The sequence below is a fragment of the Magallana gigas genome, chromosome 1 (genome assembly GCF_963853765.1).
Source record: "Magallana gigas chromosome 1, xbMagGiga1.1, whole genome shotgun sequence".
NCBI classification, from domain to species: domain Eukaryota; kingdom Metazoa; phylum Mollusca; class Bivalvia; order Ostreida; family Ostreidae; genus Magallana; species Magallana gigas.
Genome location: NC_088853.1, coordinates 39,354,500 through 39,369,797, shown reverse-complemented (window position 1 = coordinate 39,369,797; position 15,298 = coordinate 39,354,500). Strand labels below are relative to the sequence as shown.

The following is a 15,298-nucleotide window of genomic DNA, read 5'->3' as shown; positions in this document are numbered from 1 at the left end:
ATGATTTAATCCGAAAAATGAATTTAAAATGATTTACCATAACTGTTAGATTATAACATCGTATTGCGCACACACGCTTTTTATTGTACACGTTCATGATGAAATATGTTTCAAATCGATATACGAAAGATTTCTGATTTATTATTTTAAGAGATAATTGATAAAACAGCATAATTCAAATTAAAAATAATTGCCAACTTTTCATTGGTCAAAATTCCCTAAGATAGAGAAACATGTAACCCTTGAAGCTTAAGTACTTTGTAAGAATGTTAAGAAAAATTGCTTCATTAATTTATGTTTTTGCTACACTACATGTAGTAGTGCTTTAGTACATATCGTAAACAATCCTTACATTAAAGGGACTTGGACACGATTTGAGGTCAACATTTAACTTTTCATTTCTTTTTTTTTTAATGTTTAGAATGGTTAATATTGGTACTTGGTAAGGTAAATGCATTATTAAAATTTAAAAGTCAAATATTGAGTTATAAGCAAGAAACAAAGTTTGAAAATCTTTGTTTTGTAAACAAAACTCGAGCTTTGTTATGGTTTATAAATGTGTTTAATTGGTATAAGTCTCAATCAAGTGTTGCTTTTTTATGTTTATTATATTAACTATTTAACATATTGATCAGTTTACCTTGTTTGCCACGAATCATTTTATTAAAAAATGGTAATTCCACACTATACATAAATTGTAAGCAAATATAAGACTCCAGCTTTGTTAACATAACAATAACTTTTTTTTACCTCTGTACTTTTCTTAATACTTGACTTCTAACATTCAAATTTTGGTCAGTCATTCAAAATGAGCAAGTAAACTATTTCATACATAAAATAAGAAAAAGAAAATGTTGATCAAAAAGTCCTTTTATCATTACATTTTAATTTTATAATGTAAAACAAAGTTAGTTCATGCGTGTTAATTAATATGAATGTCTAACAATAATATATATCTGATGACACCGTTTTGTCAGAGACGTGCGCCTTTAAGGAAGACAAAAATCAAATTAGAGAAGTTGTACAACTTAGTAACATGGCACCTTGTTTACACAAATCATATATTGCTTTTTGTTTCCACAAATGTTTATTTCAAAACAAGGAAAACGTATCAAACTGTACCATCAGATAACAGGAGATATCGCCATCTCCATTCGTATTTACAATTATTGGTTTAAATTATACATGCTTGCAATTTTTATTGACATGACTTTTTACTAAAACAATCATTCTTGTACTCCCTTTTGTGTTCTTGCCTTCAATCAACATTATTTATTCGTACTGTCGAGATTGGGTTTAAGGTTGAATAAAACACCTGGAAAAAGCCACTCAAATTAACAGGATTTTTTTATAATGAACGATATAATGATAAATAAACAGTACAAATGTCAAATAAGCGAAAATTTTGCAGTTTGGGGATAAATAAAACGAATATCTAAAAAAATTATTCCAGTAAGTAACAACGAAAGCCCCTGTGGGATTCGAACTCGGAATCTACGGATCACAAGTCCGACACTTTATCTACTTTACTATGGAGTAAGATACATGTTTCAGTTCATAAAATCCTTTTAATAAAATGAAATGTCGTTTTGATCAGCAGTCAGCCATTTTGTGAGAATGTGTTATTCCACCTTAATTAAGTACAGTTTATATACAGATTTTACAGAATATTGCGCTTCAGTAAAATATTTACAATGACATATCTTTGAAAATGTAAGGTGACTGATTTAGCAGAAAAAAAACCCTGTTAAGTCAGCAAAAATGTTCTAAGAAAAAGATAAATGAAGTACAGCTGTAGATTTCATACTTATGTTTTTATGCACATATGAGATGTAAACATAACTCAAATGAAAAATAACCTTCATTAAGGAAAGTTTATAAGTGACTCTCTTAAAATCGTTTGTAAAAGTGCTGTTAATCAGAGACTCCCCCCCCCCCCCTTTACTAAAAAAAAGAACCAAATACAAAAAAAAAAAATAAAAATTAAAAGTTGAAACGTTACAATGATGTATGCATTTTTTATAATGTATTTTGGTCTGTAGACATACACCCCCCCCCCCCATACTGAGAACAACAACCCTTTTATTATGAATATGCTTTATAACAAGATATAAAACCCCCTAAAAGGATTTTTTGTTTCAGATGATTTTTTAAAAAATCCGTTTATTTTTAGTTTGTATTATGAATGAGCTATTTCAACCCAAAATTCAAAGTTATCTCTCTTTGTTCGACAATATCATTTATATTCTACGAAAACATACATAAATGTTTACATTATTAATTAGAAATATGTTTCATTAGACAAATATCAAAATATGACTTTTAGTTAGACGACTTGGCAATGCTATCGTTCGCAGTTCTTGTTGATGTTTTGTGATCAAAACAGCTGATGTCCATTGCTATGCAAAAATCCATCAGTAGCTTTGCGGAGTAAAAAAGAAATTTACTTTGAGTTTATAAGTGTCTTCAATATTCGGAAGAATCACAAATGCTGTTTGTGATGAAGGTCACACAGTAATAAATATAACAAGTTGCTTTCCTTTAAAAAAGGACTACAATACGTGGACCATTTGCATGTGTTTCCAACGAAAACGTGAAAGCCTTAAGATTATCAGAGATTCCACCGACTCTAGCCCTCTTCTTTTAACCACTCAATTTGTATGTTGTATTACGTATACATGTATGTACAGCCCTGACTTTTATCTCAGAATTTAAAGGATTCATACTTCTAAAATAATTATGATCTATCTATGAAAGAAGTTTGCATATATAGTATCAGGCATGCGGTGAATTCTACTATTTGCGCACACATTACGATTCGCACTACTTTGTTAACTCTGCAGTGACAGCTTTGTGTAAATTAAAAATTTCATATTTTGATGCATTTTTCTTGAGATTTAAACTTTTATACTGTGACATAATTATTCAATCATACTTAAATGCTTAAAAAATTAATCAGGAAGTTTTCTAGCCTCGCCTACTGTAAAAGTAAAGTTAAGTTACATGTGTATTCGGAAAACAACAAAACATTGCAAATTATGCTATTTGATGCATGTTGTAGTTTCGGCATAACATTAACATATTTCATAATACTGGTAGTTCATATCACATGCCAATCATTTCTTTCAAAGGAATACTTTGTTTCTGTACTGTTTACCGACAACTTTACAATTACAACGCTTTTGAACTTATGTGTGCATATGGCACGGAATCCCGATCCCGATTCAGATAAACGTGGGATCGACTGGTTCCCTGAGCTACCCATTACGCACAGGAACCAGGCTCGCTCATGCGCAGGTTGAATTTTCCCCCATAGCATCCAGTTTAACCTCACTTATATATTTTCTGCGTGGACCTCAGGGTCCACGCAAAAAAGTGATTTGCTGGAGTCCGTGCATTCGTTTCGCCTTGTAACAGAAATATAAGATTGTCACAAATACACCGTGTATTTGGACATGATTTTGGTTTAATAGCAGAGGTATTAAATTATTATTTCTAAGATAAGGAATTACAAACAATTCTTTTGTATAGAAATGTACTGGACCAATCATTCACTAGTACACACTTCAAGAATCGAAAACATACTTTATATTCTCCCTTACTCTTTTATTTCGAATATAAAATAATTATAATCTAATATAGTATGAATATGCTAAATCAATTGAAAAATAACAAACAAATGCATATGGGTTGCTGCTCGTTAGAACATTTATACAGTATATTTCATAACAAAAAAACACATCAACAACATAATATTGAACACACATGTTGCATATATAATCATAATAACAGTTTACTGGTAGCCATTACACTTTTACTATGTCCTAACAAGCGGTAGAATGCCCACAAAACCTGCGCTATTACTATATATATCCTAATGTCACGTGACCTAAAAACCACACAGATCCGCCCCTTATATCACATAGCTCACACAGAATTATACCAAACCAATACGAACATAGTTTTAATAAAGAAACCCCCCCCCCAACAAAGACCATTAAGCTCATTATAATGATGTTCTAAGCTTGTTTAGAATTTGACTGAAATCGTAACAATGTATAATCTGAACAACGATCATCGTTTCAAGCAATAAATTAGAGTTCACATGCCTTTTCCTACTTATAATTGCTTTAATACATTAGCATGGCGTACTGTATAACTTCAATTTTACTCCTCATTTCCTTTTTTTCATATTTTCAATTTCTTACATTCTCCCAAAAAAGTGAGGGGGGGGGGCTCCATGATAATTCAACTTTTTATATGTAAATATTAGACAAATTGTTGCTGCGAGAAAAAGTGGGGAGGATGGGGCTGCCCCCCCCCCCCCCCCCCCCCCCGATGCTACGTGCCTGAATGGTAGGTAACGCCGGGGCAAATATGTTTTATTTATCGTTCCAATAAAGTAAGCTAGCAAGAGTATCAAAAACATGAATTTGCAAGTATGAACTGCTATTGGATAGCCAGCTTTCGCAAATAGGTCAACTTCTTATAATGTATACTAGACTTTGACCCGTGCACGGGTTGACATTGCGTACTGGATAATTACGAAATATGTACATTGACACACCTTATTATTGACATTTACATAACAAAGCTATAAGCCTTTAATAATGCTATTAATTTTACTACACTTTCGTTAGTTTGAATAATCCAACTGTGTCTCGGGAAAGGCCCTCACCACAGTTAGAATGCCTCCCTTATATCCGTATTGTAACAAAAAATCGCTCTGGAACGATTTTGGAGAAAGTTAATGAAACTGCCTTGAAAATAACCGTCGAATTCATCCCAAAAAAACCTTTTTGAGACTGCAAATACCTTTCAACTAAACATTTTAATCCATAGAATGGAAGAATGAACACCTTTTCACCAACGTACACGTATTTACTTTGTAAAACTGGGTTCGTGGGACATTATTCATTTTTACGATATAGCATTCTATCTTCACTCTCCTAACAAATATAATGTAACCTTTTTGCATGTAATCAAATGTTTATAAAATATATAAAACAAAAGACAATATACTTCCGATTTCTCGGTATTAAAGACCAAATTCGAGTCAATTATTTTAATATAGTAGTATAGATATGTCACAATCAGTAGATTTATGAATGCATTTTTTTTCCCTGTAGGGTACCTCTGGTTTTTGTTTCATGTTCATATCCTTTTTGGTGCCTCAAATTTTGTCACTTCAGGTATTGGTCAGTAATGGACTATACTCGGGTTGTTCTATTTGTTTACTATAAAACCATTTATATTGCAGTCAAATGCAGGTGTTGGTGCAGTGTTTTTGCAAGAGGAAGACTGAGTGAAGAAACTCGTTTTTTACGCAAATCAGAAGCTGAAGTCGCATCAATTGTCCTACTATACGATCGAGAAAGTCGCAGCTATCCAAGACTTTTGAACAACTACCACTTCGAAACAGGTTAGGTCATTCTTGGGACTTGTTGGGTTTTATAGAAGAATTATACCTAACTTTTCAGCAATTTCAGCACCGCTGACAGATTTGACACGAAAAGGACAGTCTGTATCTGGGGACAACAACATGAAAATGCGTTTACTTCGCTGAAGTACACCTGTGTCCTGTGACAAAATTACCCGATATGAGTAAACCATTTATAAATACTGTAAATACTTATTGTTCTGTATTGAGTGACTGATTGGACACACGACAGCTGTCGTAACATTTTACTACTTAAATTATACGAGTTCCTATTCGTGCGATTTTGTCGTTTTGTTTCAAAAAATGAAATATTAACCTAACCTAAACATTTTAAACTATATGAGTGTCACTTGCTATCTTTAATAATTTTCGGGTCAACTTATTAAACTTTGAACTGTCCATGAAGCTCATAGTTATAGATTGATGTAATTATACCTCAGTTCTGTCATTAGATTAATAGTTTTCAAATTAGGCACTTATGACTGACAACTACACAGCTGATTGAAAAGAAATTACTATATTGTCTATCATTCTTCATTGATTCAACAGAATTAAAGGATGTCATTATTCATTCAAAACTAAGAGGTATGAATGAAACAAAAAGAATAATGAAATCATCTTAAAAGAGATACTAATTTCTGTAGATTTGTTGGATTGATATATGAAATTGAATATACCTGAAGATGAATAGATAGTAGTATTTATAATAAGGTAATGTACTCAAAGAATCATTAGTCACAAACTGACCTCAATTTGTTCTTTAAACTTTCATATTCATTCAATTTCGATCCTGATAAATTAGATGCACACACATTTTGATAGAATCGTAGTATAGAAGCATGTTATATGTATATACATGTATAACATTGCATCACTTTTTTTTTCATTTTGTGTGTCCTGGTATGTAACGACATTAGCAGCAGACGACACGTTATAGATATGCTGCAAATAATTGATAAGATAAAAGTTGTATTTAAAATCAATCTGTGTCCATGGACATTGATTTTAATATTTTCGAATAATTACGGCGGATGTGACCAGTCAGCAGATGATTCTTACTCCTCCATGGCACTTAATCCTACTTCTAATTATTTTAGATGTCCGATTTTGAACACTGTTCGTTATCACATGCCATGATTGATTAATTCTTAGCCCTCTAATTGACTGATATTGTAATGATAAAATTCAAACCTATATTCGCCTCCACTTGACTTACGAGGTAAGTATGCCATTAGATGTTCTCATTTTTCAAAAATAGAGTGGGATTTTCCAAAACGCTACAATAGGTTATTATCATTTTTTTTTTTGTAAAGAAATTTTGCGATTTGTCTGTGTGTTTAATTTTGACTTCAATCCTATGCTTAGTGCAGTTGTCACTCTTAACATAATTGAATTTCTCTAAATATATTAAACAAAAACAATGCAACCTTAGATACAGATTATAAGTTCCAATCAAGGTTATGTAAAGCTTCCCCTGAGTATTTCTTAGAACAACACTTGATATGCATTTTAATAACCCCGCTCCAAAAAAAAGGCAAGATTGTTTGTTTACGTCGAAGTTACACATGTGATTGAAAACGAGCTCAGGTGGTTTTTTTTACCCTAATCCGGCAATAACAAGCATCGATATCTTAAAACACCTCGTATTATTACAATAACGGAACAACAGACGTCTTACACATGTATTTTTATTCATCAAAAATCAGTCTCTGTCCAAGGCGGAAACAATTCAAAAGGGGATTTGGGATTTTAATTCGCCTAAGTCATGTTTTGACACCTTAAAATTTTCCTCGCAAGATAACATTCTGTTTGAAATGACAGTAACAATTTGTCATTGAATCAAAAAATGAAATCATTTTTATCAGTTTTGTTCGATTGGTACGATGAATGTATGTAGCTTACATAGAAATACATTATTTTTTCGACCTCCAGGCTTGGTGAACATTATTCTTTTCAGGTGCATGTGCATGTACCAAATCATATAAACCAATAAAAATAGCAATATTTCTGAATAGCAACAAAACAAAGACAAACAAAAATTAAAAAAAATAAATTAAAAAAACAGAAAAAGGGACGTTAAATCTACACCCAAAACTTTGATGGGTTTTTTGTCTGAAATGTAGAGAATAGAGCAGAATGTCTTAGCTATTCACCATTTTGTCAGATATGGTTCAATTTTTATTTTTTATTTTCTTTTTTTTTTAATAAATTGTAAAAAATTGGCTAAAATATGGAATTGAATTAACAATTATGATAATGAACGCACACATCATTATATTTAATTGATATATGATAATCTCAATGAACACTAAATAAAAATGCAGCACAAGAAAAAAAAAACGACTTTATTATATTTCAGAACTCATACACATATATCGTTAATATCCTTTTTTATGAAAGCAAATATTCAAAAGTCTATAACATAAAAATACATTTCAATTTACAGTTATCAACTGATTCATTGTTTCATGTTTTCTAATGTGCACACTCTTCAAAATATATATTAAGGGGAATTTTCATCTTTTTTGACATACATTATTAATTGGTTAGTGTACTAAAATAAATTAGTGTAGTTTTAGTACTATGATATTTTTCGTTATTTCAAAAATACAAAACAGTTATATATATTAATAACATGAACAAAACATCAATTAAAATTCTAATTGATCTGTAGTTTTTTTTGTAACCAAATCACAAATATCAGTTTATTTGCGTTAAACTCAAAAAAATTGAGTTCAATATAATCTTTCTCAAAATATCATAAATATTTCTGCGTTCATGCTTTGATTAATCAAAAACATCGAAATCAATTTCAAAAATACATGTATATTTGCTGAAATTATAATTATTCTTCAATTTGTGTCGATTTTTAACTTTTCTAAGGGCAAATGACTTGAAAAATTTTCGATTGTTTTAAAGAATAAGTTTTAAACTACACCTGTCATCTCTTGGATCGTATAATATGGGTCAGTTATCCTGGACCATCCGAGCTCAGTGTAACTATTAACAGTATAATTGCTTCCAGCATCAAGAGTGTTGACTGAGTTGGCGCCATTCCTTAATTCTATTGCATTCAATATTGGAGGGTTCCTTCTCATTGAAATTCTAAAATTACGTAAGAAATAAATCACAGTTATAATTGGTTTCAAATTGATAAATTTTAATATCAAAATAAAATAAAATTCACCATATTGTTATCGTATTTTACCTTGTCTGTACAATATAGAGAATAAGTACAACGATGATCAAAATCGAGACACTGAGTCCACCGATCAGACCTTGCAGTGCATGAGTGCAGTTATTTTTTTTGACATCAGTTGAGAATTCTATAACAATTTTGAATAGAATGTTAATTTCAAATTATGTACGTGAATTGAAATGTAAAGTCTTACATCAGATAAATACACCATGACATTTGTTCAATTAATTCCAAAATCTTACAAACTTAAAATAATAAAGCAGGTTTAAAGTTTTTTTTTCAAATTTGCTTTTATTGTTGTTCTTTTCTTTTAATTTAAGGTTAGGTTACATGGCGTAAATGAATATATACACAATCAAACTTATTTGGAAAGATATATTTTAAGTTCATAAAAAAAAATTTTGATGTATGCAATGTATCATGATCATTTTGAATAAGCAGATAAGATTATTTAAGATACCATTGCAATAACATAAGCATTGTATAACATATTTAACTAAGCATTCAACATTTTGATCATCTAAAATGCATCATTTACTTTGTAAATAAATAATCAATACATGATATATCATTGTATGGCATTACGATTGTACATTGCTTATTTTTACTTGTGATCATATTCATTCTATATGCAACGTAAATTTTTGAAAATAGTTTATGTTTCTTTATCAATCCAAAATAGTTATATGAGCCAGACGACAAATTACCTTTCATGTGAAGATTTATCATGTATTTGGATATGGGCGCTTGCTAATGTCGTTTTTTTCATTTTTTTTTCTTGTTATCAAAAGCGTAAACTGTATACATTGTTTAATAGTGTATTGCATGCGCTGAGCAAGAATACCTGAATTTATAAGTAGTAAATAAATCATTTAAACTGCTAAATTTGTTGTCTTGAAATAAAAGTTTGTAGAAGTACACCATGTATTCAAATATGAACGGCATTACGAAATATATATATATATATATATATATATATATATATATATATATATATATATATATATATATATATATATATATATATATATATATATATATATATAAGAATTTACTTCCTTCACACGTGTCACCATGGTAACCAGGTTTACAGGCCAGACAGACACATTCAACTGTGTCAAACACATCGCAATGAGTCGTTTGTACCGGACAACCTACAACAAACGCTTATATTGCAGATGTATCTCAAATAATTGATTATAATTTTACAGTTATGTTGTGTTGTGGGACTTAAAAATTACTTACCAAACTACATTTAATATGAGGTTTGTATGAGGTGATTCTAACTTTAAAAAATTGTAGAGAGCAGAAAATCAAATCAGTTGTTTAAATAAGGCGTTAAGTGTTGTATAAAAAAATCTTATATAACAAATGAAACCAGCAAATTTAATAGCTAAAAAAGCAATATATCTAAAAATGACTATCGTAGACAAAATATATATATATATATATATATATATATATATATATATATATATATATATATATATATATATATATATATATATATATATATATATATATATATATAGATGTTGTAACAACCAACCCCCCCCCCCCCCCAAAAAAAAAAGACATCTTAGAGAAGGTTATAAATATGATTTTAAACGAAATATTTTTTGAAACGTTAATCATCTGAAGATGCACTTTTTTTCAATAATAATTGAACCTAAAAGAAATGAATTAGCCAGTAATCCTATTGAAAACAAATTGGAACAGTTTTAATTTTCCAACATATAATGTAAATTATCTTTTACCATTACTATTTAATCAAAACGTTCAATGTGGATTTGAAATTTGCGTTTAATTGCCAAATATGTATTTACTAACATTTTCTGTTGTAAATATACATGTATTTTGAACCGATCTTTTAAAACAGTAGACAAAAAAAATCTAGAGTAAATTTCCAGAAATAGTAATGGATAAAAAACAAAATTTTAAGTAGTGAATTGTGACACTAAATATTTTCTAAACAGATGTATGTTTGAGAATTGCGATTTGAGAAAAAAAAATTACAACTAATCATATTCCTAGAATTACAAATTAAATAACACTTCAGTTTTCTTTAAGAGGAAGCCACGCCAGACTAGAGTAGCCACAGTAACCACAGTAAGCAAATCTTACCATACACCTCGACTTCACATAAATCATTTTCAGCATCTGAATTATAATCGCTAGGATAGGTAACCCCTTTCAGTCTTTCGTTGTAGTAGATGACATATTGTCCTTGTACATAACATATTGTGTTAAACACTGCAGGAATAGTGCTTGTGTTAAAGTTATTATCCTTGAAACATAATTTTCCTTGCAATCTATCTGTTGTGTTGGAAACATAGATTGAAAATCCTAGAAAGGTGGATGTAGCATTGTTTGTGAAATCTGCAAAGGATATATACTATTACCAAAATGATTAGATAACCTGTAAAAATGTAATTATTCACTTCAAGCACCGCTTAAGGGTCAATACTTTAACAGTTAATTGATTCTCCCATTGCCGCGATCATTGACTGATTACCAAGTAAAATGGTCTGTCTGAACACATAATTTCTAAATATTCTCCTTATTTCATTTAAAACCAATACATATTTCATGTATGTTGTACATTGTAAGAACACAGGTTTTGCACAAGCGCCAAGTTTGTTTGTTCCCATAATCATTGAATATAAATCTGAAACCTCTGAGTGTTTTTTTTACATGTATTAGCTCATATAGAAACATTAAAAATATCTTTTTTAAAAAAAATCTGTTACTTAAAGAGATTTTATTCAACTTTTTACATGTTTTTTTTTCAAAGTTTAATACAGGTTTAACGAGATCAATATTTTTGTTTGATGACTGGTTCGAAAATAATAAATTAACTATAGGTATACCCTACCCCAAATGCCATTATTTGTCTTGAAATACACAGTGATGTGGTGGATGACGTGAAGTCTGCCGAGGTTTACCCACCAGGTGGCGATTTCTTTTCCAAGAGCTGATACAGCACATTGACCTCCCGTCCAAGATAAGTCAGACTTTAGTCCATCTACTGCGTTAGTTGCGTCGAATGTTTTATTGTTTCTGTCATACGGATGCAATTGAAATGCAGGTTTGTGTAAGGCAACATTTTCTGTAGGTTAAATCTTACAAATTATCATTAAGTTCATTAAGTGATAGACAATGAATATACTGTATAATATGATTTGTATTTAAACACATACACGTACAAATTTATGGATTAATACATGTACAATCGATCGTTTGCTCATTACCGAGGATGGAGGGTATGAGATAAGGTAATTTTAAATCACAATATCGCCCTTTTTTCTATTCAAAATATAATTACATGTAGTTTTCAACAAATGCTAATAAGAACATGCTTCAAATATACAAGTATAACTTCAAACATGCAATTGAAAACATTCATTCCGTTGAAAGGTCTGTATCTTTCAACATTTGATGAAGATAGGTACAATATCGATGCTCGAATTTTTTTTTTTAAATTGGATCTTATATCAAATAGTATCTAAACCAAAATATTCAAATAAAGGAAAATGAATCTTTGAAATTGACTCAAGTAGATTCCGTCACCGGAAGTCACGGAACAGCGATAGATAATGGGAAAACACGATTCAAGCTGAGTTATAAACGATGATGCAAAAAGAAAAAAGAAAGAAAGTAAAATGCAAAGGTCATTTGCGCGTATTTATTTAAACTTCATTTGAGAATTGAGGCTGATTACGTCATTTTTGTGTGGCGGCGGTGCCAGAAGGAAAAACATCATTTGTTTCCAATATGTTAAGAGGTATACTCTGTCAATTAAATATTATATTGATGTGTGTATTGGTTAACCATTTTTCTTAGTTACATACATGTACCATAAAGTGTTAAGATGTTGACAAAAAGAATTAAGTCTAATGCGTGATGATATAGAAAAAAATAACTTATCTTAACGCCCTAATAAGGTTACCACTTTGTGTATACCCCCCACAACAAGGTAAAAAGTTAAAATAATTATTTAATTCTGATAAATAAGATAAAAATAATAATAATAATATGATCTTGATCAAAAGTAACTTTTTTGTTATAAAGTAAGCGAAAACATTAACTCACCATACGCCTCTGATACTTCTAACATACTGGACAACATAGACAGGACACTAAGGAGACACATAGAATGACAGAAAAGAAAGTACATCTTAGAATAATGTAGGCTTGGTATTCTCAGATCTTTCTAAAAACTGACGATATTTAAAGAATAGACTGATTTTAAATATGTAGAGGTTTAAAGGGGCGTAGTATTGAAAAGGAAGATTAAGAATAAAAAAAAACAGGAATAGGATTGCATGATAATATTTTCCTCGAGACCAATGCAATTGCAGAATTTCCGTATTTTTCTCTCGGTGAGAGACATAAAAGGTTCTGTGTTACTTTTCTATCTTCCTTTTTATAGATATAAATAGTAAATACTAATAATGCAAGCATTGCGATTTCTTACCGTTGCTGTTCTTGAATTTTAAGAAAGCTTATTCCTTTAATTGTGATTCAATGTTAGAACACGTTATAAAAATTCAACAATTTTTTTTTTATTTTCATAATCAGACGTATAAGTCAATCATGATTTTATCTGAATAATGAATTTAGAATTGTTTACCATAACTGTAGATGTATAACATTGTATATCACGCACACGCTTTTAATTGTACACGTACATGATATTATATGTTTTAAATCGATAAATGAAATATTTCTGATTTATTATTATTAGCGATAATTGATAAACAGCACACTTTTAATTCGAAATAATTGCCAATTTTCCATTGGTCTAAATTCCTTTACATAGAGAAACGTGTAGCTCTTGAAGTATGGAGGTGACAATACATATTCAAATCATATATGTAGTTTGTTAGAATGTTTAGACAAATTGCTTCATTAAATCATAGTTTTTTGCTACACAAGTACTGCTGTAGTACAGAGCGTTAAAATTCTTACACTATCATTATATTTTATAACGTAAAACAAAGTAAATTCATACATGTTAGTTAATATGAATGTTAGACAATAATATAGTTTATATGATATAAGGTATTTGCATCACCACATTCATATTTCTTTGATATATTTCGGTAATAACTAAAAACATCTCTGATGACGCCGTTTTGTCAGAGACGTGTGTCTTTAAGGAAGAAAAAACAACAGATTAGAGAAGTTGTACAAGGTAGTAACATGGCACTTTGTTTACGCAAATAATATTTTCCTTTTTGTTTCCACAAATATCTATTTTAAAACAAGGAAAACGACACAAACTGTACCATCAGAAACAGGAGAGATGGCCACTTCCATTAGTATTTACAATTATTGGCTCAAATTATAAATGCCTGCAATTTTCATTGACAAGACTTGTTACTAAAACAATGATTCTTGTACTCCCTTTTGTGGGTTCTTGCCTCCAATCAACATTATTTAATCGTACTGTCGAGATTGGGTTTAATTTCGTATAATTTATATACAGATTGTAAGTATATTACGCTTCAGTTAAATGTTTACAATGACACATCTTTGAAAATATAAGATGACGGATTTAGCAGAAAGAAACTGTAAAGTTAGCAAAAGTGTTCAAAGAAATGATAATTGAAATACAACTGTAGATTTTATACTTACTCGTTTATGAACATATGAAATGTAAAAAAAAAAAAAACCTCAAATGAACAATAACCTTCATTAAGGAAAGTTTATAAGTGGCTCTCTTAAAAACATATGTAAGAGGCTGTAAATAAGAGACTTCACCCCCCCCCCCCCCCTTACAAAAAAAACACAGAAAAAAACCCAAAAAAAAACAAAAACAAAAAACAAAACAAAGAAAAATCAAAAATTAAATTTTGCAACGTTACAATGCACTATGCATTTTTTATAATGTATTTTGATCTGTAGACATATTCCCTCACTGAAAACAACAAATCCTTTGTTATGAATATGCTAAATAACAAAATATAAAACCCCCCAGAAGGATTTTTTTGTTTTCAGATGATATTTAAAAACTCCGTTTATCGTTTGTATATATTATGAAATGAGCTATTTTAACCCAACTTTCAAATCGTCTCTCTTTGTTTGACCAAATAGTTTACGAAAATATACATTAATGTTTACATTATGTAATAGAAATATGTTTAATTAGACAATTATCAAAAATGACTTTAAGTTAGGCGACTAGGCAATGCTATCGTTTGCAGCTCTTGTTTGTGTTTTGTGATCAAAACAACTGATGTCCATTGCTATGCAAAACATCCATCAGTAGCTTTGCGGAGTAAAAACAAAATTTACTTTTGAGTTTATAAGTGTCTTCAATATTCTGAAGAAGCGCCAATGCTGTGTGTGATGAAGGTCACAGAGTAATAAATTTTAAAAAGAATGATTTGCTGCAGTCCCTCCATTCGTTTCGCTTTGTGACGGAAATATAAGATTGCCACAAATACATCGTGTAATTTGACATGATTTGGATCATATGGGTTTGATAGTACAGGTATATAAGTTAATATTTTTTCTAAGATAATAAATTCCAAGCAATACTTTTGTTTAGAAAGGTACTGGACCAATCATTCATTAGTGCACACTTCAAGAATAGAGAATATACTTTATATTCTACCTCATTCCTTTCGTTTGAATATAAATAAAATTATACT

General features: G+C 30.0%; 1 protein-coding gene across 1 annotated transcript; it reads right to left on the bottom strand.

The window, feature by feature from the left end:
* Nucleotides 1–8,167: 8,167 nt before the first annotated feature.
* On the bottom strand, nt 8,168–12,881 carry LOC136270177 (uncharacterized). Its single transcript, XM_066066908.1, has 6 exons — nt 12,732–12,881; nt 11,515–11,748; nt 10,764–11,018; nt 9,695–9,793; nt 8,649–8,766; nt 8,168–8,545 (listed from the first exon to the last, which is right to left on the bottom strand). Exons 1-6 carry the CDS (start codon nt 12,814–12,816, stop codon nt 8,368–8,370), a joined length of 969 nt encoding a protein of 322 aa, XP_065922980.1. The 5' UTR covers nt 12,817–12,881; the 3' UTR covers nt 8,168–8,367.
* Nucleotides 12,882–15,298: the final 2,417 nt, after the last annotated feature.